General features: G+C 38.0%; 1 protein-coding gene across 5 annotated transcripts in view; it reads right to left on the reverse strand.

Moving 5' to 3' along the window:
* Positions 1-23,121, reverse strand: part of SGCG (sarcoglycan gamma) — a 117,013-nt gene that overhangs the window by 16,570 nt on the left and 77,322 nt on the right. For all 5 annotated transcript variants that reach the window (XM_055122638.1, XM_055122460.1, XM_055122404.1 and 2 more), the window contains 2 exons: positions 20,403-20,490; positions 9,405-9,524 (listed from right to left, as the gene is read on the reverse strand). In XM_055122638.1, coding sequence (XP_054978613.1) covers positions 9,405-9,524; positions 20,403-20,490 — 208 coding nt within the window. The remainder of the gene's footprint in view (positions 1-9,404; positions 9,525-20,402; positions 20,491-23,121) is intronic.

Here is a 23,121-nt window from a genome sequence, read left to right on the forward strand (position 1 = left end):
TATTCTCCACCACCCGTAAACCCAGCGTCCCTCCCACCCTCCCCAATCCCATCTCCCCCCCACCCCACCCTGCCACTGTGGCAGGGCATTCCCTTCTGTTCTCTCTCTCTAATTAGCTCTTGTGGTTTGCAATAAAGGTGTTGAGTGGCCTCTGTGCTCAGTCTCTAGCCCTCATTCAGCCCGCAACTACCTTCCCCCACATGGCCTTCAACTACAATGTAGTTGGTGATCGCTTCTCTGAGTTGCCCTTTCCCCGGGACGTGAGGCCAGCCGCGAAGTGTATAAATCTGTAACTGTACCCTCACGGTGATTCTCTAATTAAAAATAAATAAATTATAAAAAAAAAGAATTGTAATTCAAAAAATCAATTTGTTATAAGTGTTGTTGTCAAATGAAATATGGACTTCCAGAAGCTTTGAGAATCCCCAAGTATATCATTATATGGAAGAATTGGTAAAAAATAAAAAACCCTTTCAAAAATAAAAAAAAAATATTCTAAATATTTTTGTGAAATTGACTTTGCAGTTTCTAGGAAGCAGTATGTCCCATCTATTTCTTAGAAAATATAATTATTCATAAGACACTGTGTCTATTGTGGGACAGAAATAAAAGTGTGAGAGTGGCATGCTCATGAGATATATTAGTCTTCCTTAATGCACAGAAACTGACGTAGCAGATAAGGCTGTTTCCCCACTTGACTGACAAGAAAATTGATAAGCAGACTGGCTTATTTACTGTCCCAGAGTAGTTACAGAGCTCAGTGGAATGGCTGTGCTCTGAATTAAAATCCGTCTATAGCTAGATTCTGGAATATAACAACAAATTCTACAGGACAGAAAGCAACATGCCAGTAGTAAATTGCGGCTCAGCTTGATAAACTTGGTAATCATCTGCAGGGAAGAATGACTTCAAAGCAGCAGAGAAGCAAAGGGCAGTTGGTCTAACTCTTCATATAGACATTTGTGAAGATACAAGTTACCCGTGGCATATTTGATATGCCAAAAACAGTAACAACAAATCTCACAATGGAGACATTACTGGTGCCTACTCAAGCAAATTGATGAACAATGAATGGGATGACAGTGACAGTGATAGAGGCTATGGCATAGATTTTTTTAAGAACATTAATCCAGGGGTTGTAAAATGTGAACAGTGTATAGAATAAAGCAGTAAGCCAGTTCACTAGGAAAACAAAGACCCCCGTGTAGAAAGGACCCATGCTAGCTTATTCAGAGTAGTCCCCCTAAGTCTGTGGACATACAGGTGGCTTTATATAGCTCTACATTGTCTATACACTTGCTCTCCTTGATTAACAAGAGCCCCCTTGCTTTATGAGCATGCTCATTGCACCTCTCCTTGTCTTTTAGGTCCAACCCTTCCCTTGGCTCCACCCCAGGCTGAAAACAGAAGCTCTAGTGGAAAAAATTTTGTTTCTCTTGCTTGGTTCCAAAAAATGCTCAAGAGTTTTCCCACACTGGGAAGATTTGCCTTATGAGGAAACAGCAAAGGCAGTTTAATAAACACTTTCTAGTCTGCAGTTGGACTCATTTTGATATTTGCCACTGAAAGACATGGCCTGGGTGAAAACTACAGATACTAGGTTGAGAAATCATTAGCATAAGCCAAAGGTGTTTCCAGCAGCCCTTACTAATGTTCACAACATCCTCACATTTTCTACACAGCATTACAAACTCCCACAGCTTTGTGGTTATAGGTACTGCTTCATAAGTTTTCTTGGAAGAAGACATAATTTGGAAATACACTGAACCCTCATTCAAGAAGTAATCATTTATGACATAAGAGATTTAATTTTAATTTTTTTCTTTTTGGGTCATACCCAGCAATATTCAGGGGTTACTCCTGGCTCTGCACTCAGGAATTACTCCTGGCAGTGTTTGGCAGACCATGTGGGATGCCAGGAATTAGGGGACTTGGCTGTGTGTAAGGCAAACACCCTACCCGCTGTACTATAGTTCTGGCCCCTAAGAGATTTTAGTCAGTACAAAATAAAATCTCAAAATTTCAAATCAGATTTTGTAGCATGAGTAACACAAAACTATAATAAACTGAAATAAATAAGAAGCCCACAAGTGAAGGTTAATGTTTCTTGAAATTATATTTCAAGCAAAATGCATTCAGATTAGAACCAGATGATCATACATGTTACACCAGAACTCATCTTAAAATGCTACCTGATAATGATAACCACGACATAAAATAAGTCTATAGTCAGCACTAGAGGGAAGTTGCACACTAAGCTGTGCCAATAAAATTTTGTAGTGCAATGACTGGTTTGTACTGAAGCATAAACAACATTTTGTGTTTGATGTAGAGTATAAAAGTAATTCAACAGAGTAATTGGTATGAAAAAATCATTCCTTTCATCCTTTTATTTCCACTGCACTTCTCTTGATTAGAACAATGTAAAATAAAGTTTAAAAAATCCATCAATATTAAGAAAAAAGATGTACGCTACATATAGTTTTACACTCTGTGTAGAATTGTCTCTGGTTTATATAGTATTATTTGAAACAAGAATAATGCATTGTTATGAGGAACCTCGGGTGAATTCTACCAATTGTTCAAAAAGAAGGATCCCTTTCTTTTTATAATCAGGATGATAGAAACAGATGACATGTAGGCCATAAAGTTGTGCAATTACTTTATCTCTTTTATATGAATAAAATGATAGGCAACTGTGAAAAAATTGTCAACATATTTAATTCTCTATAAACATACAGATTTTATAAAGCCAAACTAGTACTGTATGCAATTATATGAACAACTGTTTTTTTAAAACAGCTTCATTTTTTTCATCCCAGAAGAGCTGAAATTATTTTAAGAGTCCCAAAGGCACTATTTTACAACAAAATGTAATTACATAATTAGTTTAAAATGCATGTCAATTACTTAACTCCTATGAGTTAGCAGTATTACAGTGGCATGCATAATGGTAATATACTCAAAGGAAGACATAAAATCTATTAAAGCAACATGTATTATCCTTAAATAAGATAAACTGTAATAACCAAATGTGGATGCCCAGATCATATAATCATGATTGTATCATTGCTATTTAGCCTTAAAGTAATACTATCATAATCTGCTGGCCAGTATCTATGATTAAATTCTTAATTTGGAGTCATCAACTTCCTTCTGTAACTATCACTTTTTTTTTTTTACATCACACCTGGTAATGCTCAGGGGTTACTTATGACTCTGGACTCAAGATTATTTCTCCTAGCAGTGCTTGGGGAACCATATTAGGTGCTGGGGCTAGAACCTGGTTGGCCACTTGCAAGTCAAGCACCATATTTGCTGTACTATCTCTCCAGCTCCAGTAACCATCACTACCCAAACAATATCAGCATTATTGTTTATACTACAATTAATATCCACTTACCTATTAATAATGTTTACAGTCTTCTTCAAACAATATGTTCTTGCTTGTAATGACTATTTATCTTAAAATGTCAGGTCAGGGAGTACCCTACTCAAAATAATTTAATACCTTTCTAAAAAATTTAATATCTCATATTGCATTTAAGACAAATACTTATCATTGGAATGACCATACATATCCTTATTAACTTGGTTCCTTTGTGTCTTCCTTATACCAAGCTTGTTTCAGGCTCAAATTAAGTTTAAACAACAAAACTCATAAGATAATATGGCTTTAGGTCAAATAGAGCAGTTTATAAAAAATAGGTGTATCTGAAGTTCCTAATTAAAGTCAAAGTCTACTAGAGTGTGTTAATAAATTTTGGCTAGATGCCAATTACATGAGAACTTCAAGCAATCTAATTTGAGTATAATTTAGGTTATAAGTATAAATTTAAAAAGTCAGTTCAGGGGCTGGAGCGATAGCACAGTGGGTAGGGCGTTTGCCTTGCATACAGCTGACCCAGGTTCTATTCCCAGCATCCCATATACTCCCCTGAGCACCACCAGGGGTAATTCCTGAGTACAGAGTGAAGAGCCAGGAGTGACCCCTGTGCATCGCTGGGTGTGACCCCAAAAGAAAATAAAGTCAGTTCATCCAAGTCCACTTCCTCTAATAGAAATCTAGAAGTTATTGCACAAGAATGGGATGCTTAGGATTGACCCAACGATTTCACAACATAAAGGGGAATGTCAACATGCTTATAAAGAAGAAGAGCTGAAGTGAAATATATTACTAGGTCACTACATTAATCAAACTGGAGTTATCCTACCTCACTTCTCATGTGAGATATGTATGCCCTAGTTTAAGTTATGTCTATTTCTTGGGCCTTTTGTTTAGATCTTTTGTTCCTTTCACTGAAAAACTATTAACTTGGATAGGTCAAATTATCAACTGTGGGACTGGAGTAATAGTACAGTGAGTAGGGTGCTTGATTTGCAGGTGGCCAACCTAAGGTTTGACCCCTGGAATCCCCTATGGCTTCCAGATATCGCCTGGGGTAATTCCTAAGTTTAGAGCCAAAACAAGAAGTTATCAGCTTGCATAGAGCTGCATCATAAAATGCTTGGAGATCTCAGAGTATGTGTTGAAGCTTATGGTACTATATAAGAATCATGTAGCTACCACTTCCAACTTTCTTTAAGTATTCTTTAAATTACCTTTGTCATATTCATTCCTCAATGGTGGAAATCTTATTCGTAAGCAGAACTCAAAAGGTCCAGATATCCTATAGGTAATTCTTAGACAAATGGGTGGCTATTTAATGCAAGTGTGGTAAGATGCAATGTTGCTTGTGCAATGTGCTAGGGATTACCTAGTCCATCCTGGAAAAACTGCACATATCCATGGTCACATCTAGTGGTGCTTGTGGGACCATATGGTTCTGGGTTCTGAGAAAAGAAGCTGGGATGGGCAAGTTATGCCTGTGTCCTAACCGTTATACTATTTTCTGGTCCCAGGTGTCTTGATTTTGACGCAAATTTCTTTCCCTATTGGTACATGGTTTAGTTTGATACAATATTGTTTATTTTTGTTTTTTCTATTTCAACTTTTGTTTTGAAAGGAATCAGACTTTTATAGTATACAATGAAGAATTTTTTTTTTTTTTGCTTTGGGTTATTCCTGGCTCTGCTCTCAGGAGTTACTCCTGAATGTCTTAGGGGACCATATGGAATGCTGGGTATGGAACCCAGGTTGGTCACATGTAATTACTCTTTATTGTCTGGCCCCTAAAGAGAAATTTGGATAAAAATATCTTGAAATTAAAGTTTATCAAAATTTCTTATGGTTTCATACTTAACATTTATTAAAAATTATAAAACTATATAAAATCATAAAAAATAAATGAATCAAGTTTTTTCCAGCACAAATCCCCCAATACAATAATAATTACATGCAGATTTATTAGTTTTCTTTATATGTCCTACAGACTATGACAAACCTAGCTGTGTAAAACCACATCCACTCTTCTGTATACCATTTTGCAGGTGAAAGTTCTCCTAGGGAGCTTGGCCAAATTTCACTCAGGGTCACATAGGCTCAAATTAAGGTTTCAGCCAGGCATTGCTCTTTTCTGGATAATTCTGGGTTATCAATGTATTTTCAAGTTCAGTACAGTTATTGGAAGAACACAATTTTTTACAGTTTGGGGACTGAGGCCCCATTTGCTGTCAGCCAAGGGTCTCCCTATGCTTTTAGAAGTCCCCTCATTTTCTGTCACATATTTCTCTCCATCTTCATGTAGCAACTGAACAGCACAAACTTCTTTCACAGGACATTTCTCTGGGTTTCTCTACAGCAGCCAGAGATAGTCTGTTGATAGTCTGCAGGATGGGTTAGGCCCACCCAGACTTATCTCCTTGTGCCATATAAAGATAATCAGAAGAAGAAATATCTTGTTATCTCACAGCTTTCACCCATGTTTAGGGATGAGGGAAACTAAAAGAGCAAAAGTCACTTGGAATATTGCTTGGATTTCTTCCCAGCTTCGTGGCATATATGATATTCAACAGTTGATATTCAACAATTTATCAAATCAAGAGCATTGCAGTCTCCCCCAGGAGGAGGTTAATTTAGGCCTGTGATAATAGAATTACAGAGTTCTGAAGTATCTGTCAGTGCATCATCTTTGTTCATTTTTTCCTTCTGTAGTTACTAATAAGTTTGAGTTTCCAGGTCATCTTTTAATTATCTTTGTCTGTGATCCTCATATTTCAACATCACTTTTAACTTCTACAAACTTGCAATTTTTGCAAGAATTGCAATGAAATTTTGCAATAGATTTGTATGTGCTTTGATACTCAAATTTATTGCTTATTATCTAATTTTCACCAAGGCAGTATAGCACAGAATGGAACTAAATATCTGCTTCCAGGCACAGTGGCATCCGAAAATGTGTAGAAAACACAAATATTCACATTACATTCCAGACCCACTGAATCAGCAATTCAGTTTTTAAATGTTTTTAATTTAATTTTAAAATTGAATCACAATGAGATACACAAAGCTGTTTGTAATTGTGTTTCTGTCATACAATGTCCCAACACTGTCCCAGTGCACATTTCCCACCACCAATGTCCAAAGTTTCTCTCTAGTTCCCCTCACCCGCTCCACCTGCCTCTATGGCAGTTGTTTTTCTCTCTCTCTATTTCTCTCTCTCTCTCCTTTTCTCTCTCTGTTCTTTTGGGCATTATGGCTCGCAATACAGATACTGAAAGATATCATGTATATCCCTTTACCTACCTCAAACACTCAGTTCTTGTCCAGAGTGGTCCTTTCTATTATTGTCATACTGGTCACTTTGCTATCCGAACTACTCTTTACTACCTACACACTAGTGGCAAAATTCCAACCACTGACCAGACCTCCTGGCCCCTGTTTTCCCTGGCCTTGGATATTAGTCTCATACCATTTTTTTATGTTCCACAAATGGGTGCAGTAAGTCTACATCTATCCTTCTCCTTCTGACTCATTTCACTCAGCATGATATTCTCCATGTCCACCCATTTAAAAGCAAATTACATGACTTCATCTTTCCTAACAGTTTCATAATATTCCATTGTATAGATGTACCATAGTTTCTCTATCCGTCCTCTGCTCTAAGGTACTTGGATTGTTTCCAGATTCTGGCTATTGTGAATAGTGCTGCAGTGAACACAGAAATACAGATGGCATTTCTGCTGTGTGTTTTTGGACCCCAGGGTATATTCCCAGAAGTGATGTTGCTGGATCAAATGAGAGATCAATTTCTAGTTTTTTTTTGAGAAATGCCTATATTGTTTTCCAAAAAAGCGGGACTATTTGGCATTCTCACCAGTAATGAAGGAGAGTCCCTTACTCTCCACGTCTGTTCCAGCACTGGTTCCTTTTATTACTTTTGATGTGTGCCATTCTCTGTCGTGTGAGATGATATCTCATTGTTGTTTTGATTTGCACCTCCCTGATGATTAGTGATGTAGAGCATTTTTTCATGTGTCTTTTGACCATTTGAACTTCTTTGTTGAGGAAGTTCCTTTTCTTTTCTTCTCCCCATTTTTTGATGGGGTTAGTTTTTTTCTTGTAAAGTTCTACCAGTGCCTGATATATATTATTTATATACAAATATATATATATACATATATATAGATACACACATATATATGCATACATACACATACATACATATGTACATACATATACATATATACCCTTATCCTACAAGTATTGAGTAAATAATTTTTCCCATTCTATGGGCTGTCTTTGTGTCTTGGTCACCACTTTTTTTTTTTAGGTACAGAAGTTACTTAGTTTAATCCATAAGGTACATGGAGGAAAACATAAGCAAAACTTCCATGACACTGAATCTAAACACATCTTCAGAGATGAAACACTACTGCCCATGCAAGTGGAAGTGAAGACTACATTAAACTACAAATCAGAAGCTCAGAGGATGAAGCCCATAAATACATATTTTAACAGTCCCTCCAGGTGATTCTGATACATGCAGTCAGGTAATAAACATTTACTTATCCTGGGGCCAGAGAAATAGTACAGCATATAGGGTGCTTGCCTTGCACATGGCTGATCTGAGTTGGTACCTCGAGCCTGCCAGGAATTATTTCTGAGTATAAAGCCAGGAGTGATCTCTGGGTACCATCAATGTGGTACCATCCCTGGGTACCTCAAAACCCAAAATGATAAAATATTTGCTCATATTTATACTCTACCAAGATTCTTGCTGTCTTTTACATATGTTTATATATTTAATTCAGCCATGTGGTCACAGTAGACATGATAATCAACTTTAAAAAGGAAACAGCCAAATGAGATTAAGAAATGTGGAGTCAAAAAAATGTGGGGTCTTATGATTGAGATAGGAATAGAATTTAGATCTACAAAGACCATGTTCTCTATACTACACTGTAGTGGATTCCTGATGGCCAAGAAAATGGAACAACCTGGCCATTTCATTATAATACAATAACCAATTTATTTTAATTTATCTGGTTCCATTTAGTTCATTAAGAAAATTAAGGACTTTACTCCCTTGAATATGCTGCAACATAGATATGTTTTTTGTAAATTGGTTTACTGAGGCTATATGTCACATGAAAATGTATTTAAAGTCAAGTTAACTTCATAGATTAGGGAATATGACTTTTGTTTTTTTATTTCTAAGGTTTGATTACCACGTGTGAAACAATAAGGTTGTTAATAGATTTAGGGAAAACAGAAAAGTCCTGTGATTAATTTAATCAGTTCCTGCCCTTTTATGTCTTTTACTCTTTTGCAGGCCTGGAAAATACATTTTGAGCATGCTTTGAGCATGCTCTGAACATTTTTTGGGCCACAACTTTCTTTGTCTTAAAAATGACTTCCTGGGGCTGGAGCGATAGTACAGTGTTTGCCTTGCACGAGGCCAACCCAGGTTCGATTCCCAGCGTCCCATATGGTCCCCCGGGCGCCACCAGGAGTGATTCCTGAGTGCAGAGCCAGGAGTCAGACCTGAGCATCCCCGGGTGAGACCCAAAAGCCAAAAAAAAAAAAAATGAGTTCCATAAAATTATGTAAAATACTTCAAAGGAAAAATTAATTTAACAGAAAAATACACAATCTAAGTATTTGAATACAGGAATAAAACTTGGAACACTATTCTTCTGCAAAAGTCACATAAAAACCAGATATTTAAATATCACACAGATGATAAGTGAGTTTATGGTAAATTGCTACGTTATATTGATTGAATACAGATAAAGGATAACAATATGGCGAGAGAAAAGAGTGGGCTAAAATTCATGAGGAGAATTTTACTCTACACAAAGAAAGAATTAGATGAAAAAAATGCAATAAGAAAAATTACAAATTCAATTTGCTTTATCTTATCTGCTTCACAGATTCTAGAGTGAAAGTGCCAGAAGTTAAATTTGCCCTCACAAGCATATATTTCATGGAATATTACCTTTCTTAAGAAAGTACTACTTACCAGTTACTCGAAGTTTATCAGTACCAACTACCACTTCCTTTTCATCAACAGTAAACAGGGCCTTGCCATCTTTGGAGTTAATCTGAAATTGTTGACTCTGGACTTCTACCATTTTAGGACCTGAAAAATTAATTAAAACAATTTATTATAAGGTATTTACTATAAAAAGTGCCAAGTTCTCTATTTTGACACATTTTGTGACACGTAACATCAAATTATAAACATTTAGAATTGCTACCTACAATATTTTTTATTTCATAACTAAACTCTTTTCTTCTTCTTTTTGGCCATTTGATGTTTAGGGCTTACTTCTGGCTCTGCTTTTAGGGATTGCTCCTGGTGGGACTCAGGGAACCCTATGTTGTACCAAGAATTGAACCCAGGTGGGTCGCATGCAAGGCAAGTACCTAACCCACTGTATTATTTCTCTGGCTGTATAACTAAACCTTTAACAGCTCTAAACCTAAGTCTCTATTATTACCATTAATTCTTTTCAAATGTATGCTAATTATACTGAATAAATATATGGGGGAAGTCTTTAAAAGTTTACTTTTGCATATTTCTTTATTTCTTTATTTATTTATTTTTATTAGTGAATCACCGTGAGACAAAGTTACAGACTTACAGGTTTTCATGCTTACGTTTCAGTCATACAATGATCGAGTACCCAGCCCTCTGCCAGTGCCTATTTTCTACCACCAAGGTCCCAGCATCCCTCCCACCACCCCCACCCTGTCCCCTTCACCCCATCCTGCCTCTGTGGCAGAACATTCCCATTTGTTTGCACTCTCTTTTTGGATATTGTGGTTTGCTACAGAGGTATTAAGTAGGCATCATGTTCAGTCTATAGTCTATTTTCAGCCCATATCTCCTATCCCTAGTGGGCCCACCTAGCACCCTTTGCTTGGTGATCCCTTCTCTATCAGAGCTGCTTCTTCACCTAGCATGTGAGGTCAGCTTCCAAGCTGTGGAGTACTCCTCTTGGTACTTATCTCTACTATTCTTGGGTGTTAGTCTCCCATTCTGTTACTTTATATTCCACAAATGAGTTTTTGCATATTTTAAAATATTTCCCCAAATAATCTAATTCTTGTGCTCAGATGGTTTAAATTGATATCAACCAAGGATTCTGTTTGTTCGGTTTTGGTTTTGGGGTGACACCTAGTAATGCTTAGGGCTTATCCCTGGCTCTGTGCAGGGGATCAGGAGCCATATGTGATGCAGGGGATTTTAACCAGGACCTGCTGGCATGCAAGGCAAATGTCTTACCTACTGTACTATCTCTCCAATCTCCAACTAATGAGTATACTAAGAAGTGTAAGATTTATGAATCAGCATTTATCAATGACCCATTTTAGCTGCGTAAGTTAATCAAGAAAATAAACAATGCTAAGTTGCTTTTCTCTGTTATGTTCCTTGGAAGAGATCCTTACCTCTTACCTCAGAAACAAAATATGGATCATTAGGGGAAAATATGGCTTTTTGTTTCTTCACTCTTGTTTTTCTGTCTTATGGGCAGGAATCACTATCCTATACAGGTTCCGTGTGAGCTATAGATTCTAAGGGTGAGTTATAGATTCAGTCTATCAAATCATTACTTCATTTAGCAAATGTTTGATAGAAACTGGGAATACTAATTATCTTGCAGTACAGAGAGCCTATACGGACTGTCTGAGAACTTATTCAGGTTATCTCATTGGTACTCTTGAGTATTCATCATTTTGTATTTCATGATTTCTTCTGAGGCTTCAAATCTTTCCAACCTTAAAGTATAACGGAGTAATCACCCTAGATCACAGCACACAGATCTACAAGTATCCTTGCTGTTTGCTACAATCAGATTTATTCACAGAAGACCTATCCAGTTAAGATATGTTCTTACCTGGAAAGTTAAGTTTACTAAGAAAATGGATGTCTTATAGTTTTGGCATACATATCCCTCACAATACACATTAAAGCCAAGGGGATGCCTGTTGAAAATTAAACTGAAGCTCTCAATTAATAATTTTGAGAGAGTTACCAACATATTCGTATTTCATTAATTTGTACCTCAAAAGCTCCCATTGACTCATTTAAATGCGTATGTCAACTGCAACTAGGATTTATTTCTCCCATACCCCCCATTATTGGATAACATTGGTCTAGGGTTATTGAGTAAAAGCAAGGAGCTTAAGTTCACTGAGAAACACCCATCCCAATGGTCCCAAAGCACTCTCATTTCCTCGGTATTCATCTTTAACTTCTTCTTTGTGCTCTGCTTCTGCTAGCTATCTGTTAATCATTTATCTCCCCTAATCAGAACCTGTGACTTGTAAAGTCAGATTCTTCAGAGATCTCTGGGTTTTGTATTTGTAAGTGAAATATTGCTTTTCTCTTTGCTTTATGTCCTTTGCAGTTTACTTTAGAGCAATATCCTTTTTGTATAGACACAGGAAGACCATTAATGTTATGCTTTTGTAACCCCAAAGATAATTGATTATGAATAATGTTTACTCCTGGACCTCTGTCATATTTACTCACTTAAGCCTCAGTTTACCTTAGTTCCCAACACCCCCAAAACAGGGTCTCAACGAAGGAACTTGGATGGACCCAGGACAAGTTGTGAGTTACCCTGGCCAAGGGACAGGCCAAGCACCATAAAACTTATAATAAGTTAAGAGCATGGTCATGGACAAGTTCCATCATGACCAAAGAGAAGTGACTGGACAAGGACCCTGCAGGGATTAGCAAAGACTACTCAGGCCTGAAGACTGTAGTCTGGGATATATAGTGAGATGTTCCCAGGAGAGCCACCTTATAAGCTTAATAGTCTCTTACTGCATCCATTCAAAATGACTAGAAAGATTACTGAGAAGTAAATTTAAGATGATTATTTATGGACAAAGGAAAGGAGAAGTATGTCCTTAGATCTTTGAGCGGATCTCCTAACAGGATGAAATCTTTGTCTTAGAAGAGCTTCCCTGGAAAGAAGGGCTTTACTTATGTTGATTGTGCTATTTCACTTATGTGTATTGGCTACCCCAACCCTTGATGATTGTTCTCTATATCTAGGCTGTGAGATGGGGTGAGAGAGATAGGAATATGAGACAGAGACTAGCACAGGGAAAGTAGGAGAGGAGGAATGCCAGCAGTGAGTGAGAATGGAAGGAGCCAGAGGAAGACTGTAGCACTGTAGCACTGTTGTCCTGTTGTTCATTGATTTGCTCAAGTGGGCACCAGTAACGCCTCCATTGTGAGTCTTGTTACTGTTTTTGACATATCAAATATGCCACAGGTAATTTGCCAGGCTCTGCCATGTAGGTGGGATACTCTCAGTAGCTTGCCGGGATCTCCAAGAGGGACAGAGGAATCAAACCTGGGTTGGCAGCGTGCAAGGAAAATGCCCTACCCACTGTGCTATCACTTCCAGAGGAAGACTAGATTGGAATAAATGGCGATTAATCACCAACAAGTCTGGCCCCTGTTTCCTCCTTCTTTTTTCCATTGCCATCGGATGTCTGGGGTGAGGGAAGTGGCTCCAGACCACCCAATCACACAGCAGGAGTGGGCCATAAACATGATTGTTGAAGACACACCACCGTTTAAACTTCTTTCTCTTTTAAGTTAACAAATAAAACACAAGAAAGATAACATTCATTTTTTAATTTGAACCTATTTATCCCCATTTTCCAACCTGACCAGCTTCACCTCTTCCCTTTGGTAACCTCAGCCTGTTGTTAATGTCCACTAGTACATTTTAACTTTTTTCTGGTCAGTTTTACTTTTTTATGTTTAATACAACTCATCCAATACTGGTCTTTCTTCTTCTGCTCCATTCAATCCTCTACTAGAACATATGCGTCACAGTAAAGGCTTTATTAAGAGGAAGTTCAAGAGCAGAACAAGGGTACAGCAAGTGGGGTGTTTGCCATACATGTGGCCAACCAGGGTTGTATACCTGGCATCCCATGTGGTTCCCCAAGTACTACCAGGAGTAATTCCTGAAGGCAGAGACAGGAGTAAACCCTGAGTGTTGCTAGGTATGACCCCAAGTAGAACAAAATAAAATTAAATTTAAAAAAAGAGAGGGAAGAACTTATCAATACAGCCTCCCACCAGGAAATAAAAGAACTTCTAAATAAACAACTTAACTTCACACTTTAAGGAAACAGAAATAGAAGAAATGAAAACTGAAGCCAGTAAAAGAAAAAAATTGTTAAAATCAGAATATAATGAAGTAGAAATTAATAAGAATACAGAAGACTAATGAAGCCAGTTTGATTTAAAAATATATTGGAATCACTGCGATTACACTATTGTTCATGATAGGGCATACAACAGCCCCAACACCATGCCCTCCCCAGAGTGTCCCGGCCCGCCCCCAGCCATTGTTTCAGGGTCCCTCTCAGCCACCTCCTGAGCCCAGCCTCCTCTGCTTCTAGTAAGCCCAGTTATTGAAACAAGTCTTTAGGCTCTAGTGTGAAAAACTGTTGTTGTTTTTTTTAAGGATAAACAAGATTTACAATTCTTGGTAAGGCTTAAAAAGGAAAAAAAAACCCAACCTTAATAATTAGCATCAATAATGAAAGGAAGAACTCAGAGCAGATATTGTAGAAATACAAGTAAGTAACTACTGTGAAGAACTTTATTCAACTGAGATGAAGAACAATAGAAATGGATGAACTTAACAATGAGATATCACCTCACACCAGAAAGACTAACATTCATCAAAATGAACAACAATGACAACCATTTTTGGAGAGATGTGGGGACTCAGGAGGGACTCTGGTGGGAATGTTAACAGGGTTCAGCCTTTTTGGGAAGACAATATGGATATTTCTCAAAAACCTAGAAATTGTCCATATGACTCACCCATACCAGGCCTGGGAATATATCCCAAGGACCAAGAGTGCAATGTAGGAAAGACATACTGACTCCTATGTTCAATACAGCACTATTCACAATAGCAAAGTATATGGAAACAACCCAATGCCCAAGAACAAAGGATTATACAAAGAAACTATAGTATGTATGCACAATGGAATACTACTTGGCATTAAGAAAAAAATGAAGTCTTCGATTTGCTTCTACACAGATATCTATGGAGAGTATCATGCTGAGTGAAGTTAGTCAGTGGCACAAACCCAGAATAATCTCTCTCAAATGTGGGATATATCAAATGCCCAAGGGTAATAGAAATGAAGAGCAGAGCTGTCTTCAATAGGATGCTTGCCACTGGGATTAGGATGGGGGGATAAATTAGGGAATGGAACATTAATACAATGAGGGAGGGGAAGAGTGTCTGCCACAGAGGCAGGCTGAGGGTCTGGAGGGAAACAAAAGATATTAGTGGAGGGTAGCGGACACTGGTGAAGGATTATTGTTGGAACAATATACGCCAAAACTTAGTCATAAAATCTCCGTAACTTTGTAATTAAAGACGATTCAATAAAAAAGTTTAAAAAGAAGGTTCCAGAATTTGATAAGAAAAAAATACTACACATCGAATAGTGAAATATGTAAAATTAGAGCAATTTAGTTTTATTAAAAAATTTTACTTAAACACCAGGATTTACAAAGTTATTTATGATGCAGTTATTCAGGTGTACAATGTTCTAACACTACCAGTGTGGCCTTCCCTCCACCAATGTCCCCAGTTTTCTACCTACCACCCATACCAGCCCCCTCAGCAGGCACAAAAAAATTTACTTCGTATTGCTTTTCAGAACATATAGCAAATAGAACTATCAGAAAATAGATCGACAAAAGCCAATTTGTGATCATTGTTATATCTCAAATGAGAGAAATGGTTGAACTTAATAAAAATGTTACAAGATGAAAATGGGTGGAGATATAAAACAGAAACATGTAAACTATAAACAAAGAAATGGAAACAAATCAAAAGTTTTTTACCCCAAACAAGACATATGACCAATTGTTTCACAATTGAGTTCTACCTAATGTTAAAAATGTCTATTACCAAAGAACGATAGCACAGAGAGTGGGGAATTTGCTTTGCACGCGTCCGGCCCGGGTTCGATTCCCAACATCCCATATGGTCCCCTGAGTACTGCCAGGGGTAATTCCCTCTCCACCCCAAAGGACCCAGCCCCAGAAGCGAAATCCTCCAGAACCCAACCATCCCCCTCCACCTGCTCACGGCCGCTCTCCACATGCTTGGGCTGAGCCTCACCCACAAGTGAACCTTTCCTGGACCCCGATGCTGCATTCAAAGCCTCGACACACTTCATAGGACACACCCTACCCATAGCCCAAGAGGACTGCACCACATTTGATGGGATTCAAAGCAGGAGGCAACTAACCTTAGAGGAAAATATCGTATTATTTCAGTTCTTCTTCAGGTCAGAAATTAGGGTTTGGGATGGAAACACCCAAAATATGGTGGTAGGAAGGTATAATGGTGGGATTGATGTTTGAATATTAAATGTAATCAAATATTGTGAATTACTGTATAAAATAAAAATAATAAAAAAGGAAAAGGAAGTGCCAAATATTTTTATCAGGTACACACAGCCTGGGCTGGAGTGATAGCACAGCAGGTAGGGCATTTACCCTGCACACGGCCGACCAGGGTTCGATTCCTCCACCCCTCTTGGAGAGCCCGGCAAGCTACCCAGAGTATCTCGCCCACAGAGCCTGGTAAGCTACCTGTGGTGTATTCAATATGCCAAAAACAGTAACAACAAGTCTCACACTGGTGCCTGCTTGAGCAAATTTATGAGCAACAGGATGACAGTGACAGTGATACAGTGATACACATAACCTAATACCAAAAGTAGAGAGGGTAGTCAGAAAAATCACTGTCACTGTGATCCCATTGCTCATCTATTTGTTCGAGTGGGCACCAGTAACGTCTCTCATTGAGAGACTTAAGTAAAGATCATGAACTCTGATGAGGATAGATGAAAGAATCCTCCACAAAGTCTTAGTAGACTGAATTCAACAATAACACTGAAAGAATCATAAATCATGACCAAGTAGGATTCATTACATGGATTCAAAAATGGCTCAACATATGCAAATAAACTAGAGTAATACATCTAATCAATAAAAGATAAAGCCATATGATTCTAAAATAAAAACAAAGCTCTTGATCTAAAAATATCTATTAATGACAAAAGAAAATGGTGGGGAACTGGGGAGGTAGGGGCGTGGGGGGAGGCATACTGTGATTCTTGGTGGTGGAATATGTGCACTGGTGAAAAAATAAATAAATAAATAAATAAATAAATAAATGTATTGACCTATATAACACAAAGAGTAAACTCTTATATAAAATTAAAAAAGGGGGGATGGAAAAAGTATATCTTAACATAGTAACAGTCAAATATGAGAAGCCCACTCACATCATATTCAATGGTGAAATAAACGAGAGCTTTTCCTTTAAAATCAGGCACAGTATAAAAATGTTACTCTCACCCCTTTTATTCAACATAGTATTAGAAGTCTGATAAAAGCTATAGAAATTAGGGAAGAAAAAGAGTAGAACTATCATTATTTACAGATGGCATGATAGTATGCATATAAAACTATAAAGCACATAAGAACATTTAGAAGCAATAGACCAATATTAAAATAACAGGCTACAAAATCAACAAAAATATGCTGCATTTCAATATGCAAACAAACTACAAGAAAAAGAAATTTTAAAGATAACACACGTTAAAAAGAACTATGAGGTATATCCTTTCTCGCTTAGTGGTAAACTGTAAGCCTCGATTTGATCCCTATTATCCCTACATTTTTCACAAAATACTTAAATATCTAAGAACCAACTTAACTAAGGAAGTGAAGGATTTGCACATTGAGAACTATAACTCTTTGGCTGCAGAATTTAGGGAACTGCACAGAGAAGAGTACATGGATTTGTGTCCAAGAATATTGACACTTGATTGTTATGGCAACACTATACCCCTAGATACTGATATAAACAATTTTATATAATCTCAAAACAATGTTATATCAATAAATTAAAAACCTTAATGGTTGTTGTGTTGCTGTAGGTACTACAATTTAGATTCATAGTAAATTATGTTTTATAATAATAATATATACTATTATATATTATATAATAATATATTTATATTTACAATATATTATATATTATAAACATATTTATATATAAAATATGTAAAATAAATACTATATGTTTATATACATAAATATATACTATATATTTTTCTGCTGTCTCTTGGTGTGTATATGTTAATTGGTATAATGCAGTCTTGTATGAAACCCTTAAGCATTATAGAATGCCTATACTTCTTATATATTATAGTTTAGAAAACATGTTTACTATAGTGTTAACGATTTTGATTTTTATGTAACCCACCACCACCAAAGTGATCCTCAGCTAATGGACTTGTATTACTTCTAGCTTATCCCCTTCTACACTTACCCACTCTCCACCTGCCTGGAAATTTCAGTTTTGCAATCCAAGACCAAAGATTTATAAGCATTTAATACTGTCTATTCCCCTGTTTTATTTCTCTGTATACCACAGATAAGGAAATTCACCCAATATTTGTTTTTCTTTCTCTCATTTTGCTTAACAGGATATTCTCTAGTTGCATCAAAGTTGCAGCAAAATGCAAGATTCCATCTTTTCTTGCATTTATAAAGTGTTCCATTTTGTATATTAATTGTAGATTCCCTATTTATTCATTTATCTTTTAGATATTTGAATTTTTACATATTCTGGCTATTGATTATACTAGTGTTGCGATGCAAATATCAATGCATATATAAATTTTGAATTAGTGCTTTTGTATTTTGGGATAGATGTCAAGAAGTGGAATTGTTGCTCATAAGGAAGCTCTAGTCTTATTTTTGGGGAGAAATCTCCAGACTGTTTCCTGCAAAGACTGAACCACAAAATATGCCTACCAATAGTTATTTTTTACCACATCCCTGCCAACATTGGTTGTTTAGGTGATGATAAGCGCTGTTCTAACTGGTGTGTGTCATATCTATTTTATTGAGTTTTTAAGAAAATAATGAACAGATGTTCTACTTTGTTAAAAGATTTCTTTGCATCAATTGGTATGATCATATGACTTTTGTCTTTCCTTTCATTTATAAGATATATTACATTAGCCCTTTGGATCCGGCTGCGGAGCGAGCATGATGAAAGAGCCCAAGGGAGCGCCCTTGGACTCCAGGCAGCCCACTGAACTAATTCCGGCATGGGACCAGAGACCCCAGGGTGCGCTGAAACAGTGGGAACCGGGCATCCCCCAATTCTTTTAACCTCTCTCTCTCTCTCTCTCTCTCAACTCCTCCCTCCTGAGCACAGCGCAGGACTTCTCCATCTTATGAGCACCATAAAAGGGTAAAAGTTTGTAGTGATGTTATTTCTGGTTGTACTTTCCCTGGACTTTATACAGAAACCCAAAACCGCGTGGCCGCGGCCGCGCGACCTAATGTCATCTTAGCATCAGCAATATGTAATATGTCCCTTTTTAATGGGTTGGACTTTTGTGGGAGATCCTAACAAGAATAGTAAGTCTGTTGCTGAAATATTGAAGGCAATCAAAGTGGTAGCCATCTCTCTAGACTGAACTAAGCTATATCCCCACGCCGGCTGAGAAGAAATTTTCTTCTTTCTCGGGAAGAAACGCGGCGTGTCGTCAACTACAGTGTGATGTCCATTAAGCAAACAGACCTGGTGGCGTGGGAATGGGATATAAGGGGAAAAATTATGTACATGGAACAGTGGGACGCTGGTGGAATCTCGAGCCGGAGCCGATACCAGCGCAAAGACCTTCGGTTCCAGAAACTGCTTGCAGACACTCTACTAGTCTATCAACTAAGCCAGAGCCCCACGTCTGCTGATGACGGGAAATAACCATCCTTTTCGTTTTTTTATTCCCTTGTCAGGCAGTGTGGCGATTACTAAGCAGGCGTGAACTTGGTGGCGCGGGGCAAGGGGGAAAAAGAAAAGTTATGTAACAAACAGCGGGACTTAATATCTCTATATTCTTAGCAGTGGAGAACTATCAAATGCCTCCTTGGCAATAGGACTGCTTTTCTTTTTTGGGGGAAACCCCAACAACGGTAGTGAGTTGTGTGTTGAAACATGGAATGTAATCGAGATAAGGCATAAACGAAGTGAAACTTATCATGAACAAGGGTGGGGACTGGGGAGGTGGGAGGGGGCGGCAGGTATACTGGGGGGGTTGGTGATGGAAGATGGGCACTGGTGAAGTGAAGGGTGTTTGAGAATTGTATAACCGACATAATCCTGAGAACTATGTAACCCTCCACATGGTGATTCAATAAAATTAAAAAAAAAAGATATATTACATTAATTGATTTTTTTCTTTTTGGGTTACACCTGGCAATGCACAGGGGTTATTCCTGGCTCTGCACTCAGGAATTACTCCTGGTGGTGCTGGGGGACAATATGGGATGCTGGAAATCGAACCTAGGTTGGCTGTGTGCAAGGCAAACACCCTACCTGCTGTGCTATCGCTCCAGACCCACATTAATTGGTTTGCATATTTAAAATCACTCCCACAGCTCTTGAATGAATTCCACTTGATTGTGGTGTATGATCTTTTATGACATTTTGGATTCGTTTCCCAAAGTCTTTGTTGAGGATTTTGTGTTGATGCTCTTTAGGGAAGTTTGCCTGAAATCCTCTTTATCAGTGGTATCCCTACCTGCTTCAAGTATTAGTGTAAAATTTGCTTCATAGAATATGTTAGGAAGGATTCATGTTTCTTCAATATTTTGGAAGATTTTGAGAAGTAAATCTTTGGTGGTTTGCTAGAAGTCACAAGTGAGCCCATCTGGTAGGGTGCTTTGTCCTTGGAAGAGATTTTTAATTACTATTGTCATTTCTTTGCTTGTTTGTGATTGGTATTTAGAAAATTCGTACTTTGATCGTTCATGAATAACTCTGATTTCTATAAGAGTAAAACACACACTGACCCACACAGCACAACTATTCATGGACCACAAAGTTGCAAAGCCCTGAGGTCAGGTTGGACTCACCCACTTTCAGTCTGCCTGTGACCTCTCCTTCAGAGTTCCGTGCGTTGACCGTCACATTCTGAGTGGACTGCAGAAGGAGTGATGTGTCCTGCAAAGAGACTCGCCCAATTAGGCAGATATGTTACAAATGGCAATATCTTTTTTTTTTCACATATTAGATTAGGGTTTATATGAGATAATTTCTACCTAGTCATAGACTGTGAACTTATATGAAATAGATTTAGAATGCATAAAAACAATTTCCTCACAGTCATAAGTCATAGGTATGATCCTATATATTGGTGGCTAATATTATGAAAACATTTTGTGTATGATGGTAAGGGAGTAAATATATTAACTTCTTTCATAAAATATTCTGTTCTCATGGGTTTATGTTACCTATGTGCAGTTTTTACAATGCTCTTAAATCAGTTCTTAAGGGAAAGATCGAAGTTTTCATTGAGTTTTGTTTTTTATTTTGGTGGTCGGGAGGGGTAACTGATCAGTGCTTGGGAGACCATGTTTAATGGTACCAATAAACAGGGCCTGATGGCGCAATGCTAGGGCTAGAGGACACAGTGTGCCCTAATCCTGCCCTGTAGCCCACCCAGTGGTGTGGAGCTACCAGGGGCAATGAAACATGTGATGCTGGGTATCAAATGGGGTCTGGTGTGGTGCCCCTAAACACTGTGCTATTTCTCCAGATCACTTTTCTTTTTCTTTTTAAAAAAATTTTGGGCCACACCTGGTGATGCTCATAGTTTACTCTTGTCTCTAGCTTTGCTCAGGGATAACTCCTGATTGTGCTCAGGAGTCCATATGGTATACAAGGGATTAAACCCAGGTTGGCCAAATGCAAGGCAAATGCCTTACCGACTAGTTGAACTATCTCTCTGGCCCCTCATTTTTTGCCTTGTAAGGGATTCAAGTTTTATTTCTTACTTTTTATATTCAGGACAAAGTATATATTGTAACAAGATAAGCCAGAGATTGTTTAAGTCTTCTGAATAAATACCACATTCCTTCCTTTCAAAATACAAAGGCTTCTCAAGTTAAAAAAAATTAAAAAGCTGCCCTTGAACCTGGAGCCCTCCCCTCCTTTACTTCCCCAGCTGCCACCCCGAGCTCCAGTGTGCACTGTTCTACAGGGCCAGGGCTTTGCTTCCAGTCCCAAGTGTGTGACCCCCCAGCCCCACCCTACCAACTTCTCGGCAGTGGGTGTGGCCTCCGCATAAATGGGCGTGGCCTATTTTCTGGTGGGAGGTTGTAGTTATTTTCCCCTTTCCTGGCACTCTGGACTCCCATCTTCATCTCCATTACCTAATTCTCGGGACAATTTCCTGGGCATCACAAACACATTAGGTCAATAGTCCATAGCATATTTCTATTGCACTATAATACTGGCATCACAAGAAGCTCTACAAGTCTAATATTAAAGAACGCATCTTTTGAAGCTTCACTAGAAACTTCAAATAAGCTGCTGAGGATCACCTGAGAGAAAGGTGAAACTCTAGAAGGGGGAAAAGGTGAGCACCATCAACCGAGCTCATCCAGAACCCTTTCTCGCAACTAGAGGGGAAGACTGATAGGACACTGGAAGGTCCCACCACCAAACTACCTCAAAAACATCAAGAAACAATGAAAATCCCCACCATGAGGAGAAGATGATAAAAAGGTACAGATGATAAAAAGGGTACAGATGCCTCAACAAGCATTATCCACAAATACGGTCTCCCCCATAAAGAATTGAGATAAAATGTTAAAAATGTTCAATGAATTCCAAGAAACGTTTCAACAGACATCCAGTAAATTAAAGGAGGACATGAAAGAAACAATGGAACGAACAACCAAGAAAATACAGGAAGAAATGAGAGAAGAAATAAAAAAGCTACTAAAAGAAATAAAGTCACAAATAAAGGATTCTGTAGATGAAATTAAAAAGGCAGTGGGTGCCCTCAATAGTAGGATGGCTACAGCAGAAGAGAGAATCAGCGAGTTTGAAGATGAGCTGCAGGAAGCTTACAGGCAACAACAAGCAATGGGAAAAGACCTCAAAATAGCTCTTAGGCGAATCAGAGACCTAGGGGATGATTTCAAAAGGAACATCATTAGAATCATCAGAGTACCAAAAGGAAAGGGAGATAATCCCAATGGAAAAGGCACAGTTAAAAGTATTATTGCTGAAAAGTTACCATAACTGGAGAATGCAGGCATCCAGATCCAAGGAACCTGAAGAGTGCCAGCTAAAAGAGACCGTAGTAAAAACACTCCAAGACATATCATAGTCAGAATGATAGTTGCCACGGATAGAGACACAATATTGCAAACAGCAAGGTCAGAGAAGGAAATCACATACAAAGGAGCACCCCTTAGATTTACAGCAGACGTACCAGAGGAAACCCTCCAAGCCCAGGATGATGGGGAGAAATAGTGAAAAAGCTCAATGAAATGAATGCCTCACCAAGAATACTTTATCCAGCTAAACTTTCACTCAAACTCAAAGGAACAATACATTATTTCATGAATAAACAACAGCTCATGAACTTCATAGACTCAAAACCAAACTTAAAAGAAGTACTAAAGGGGCTACTGTAAGACAAGAAAAACCCCTACAAGCACTACAAACTCCTACAGGAAGATGGCACAAAACCCCATGACAATAATCTCCCTCAATGTTAATGGCCTAAATGCACCAATTAAGAGACACAGAGTGGAAAAATGGATTTGAAAACTAAACCCA

This window comes from Sorex araneus, chromosome 1, assembly GCF_027595985.1.
Source record: "Sorex araneus isolate mSorAra2 chromosome 1, mSorAra2.pri, whole genome shotgun sequence".
Taxonomy (NCBI): domain Eukaryota; kingdom Metazoa; phylum Chordata; class Mammalia; order Eulipotyphla; family Soricidae; genus Sorex; species Sorex araneus.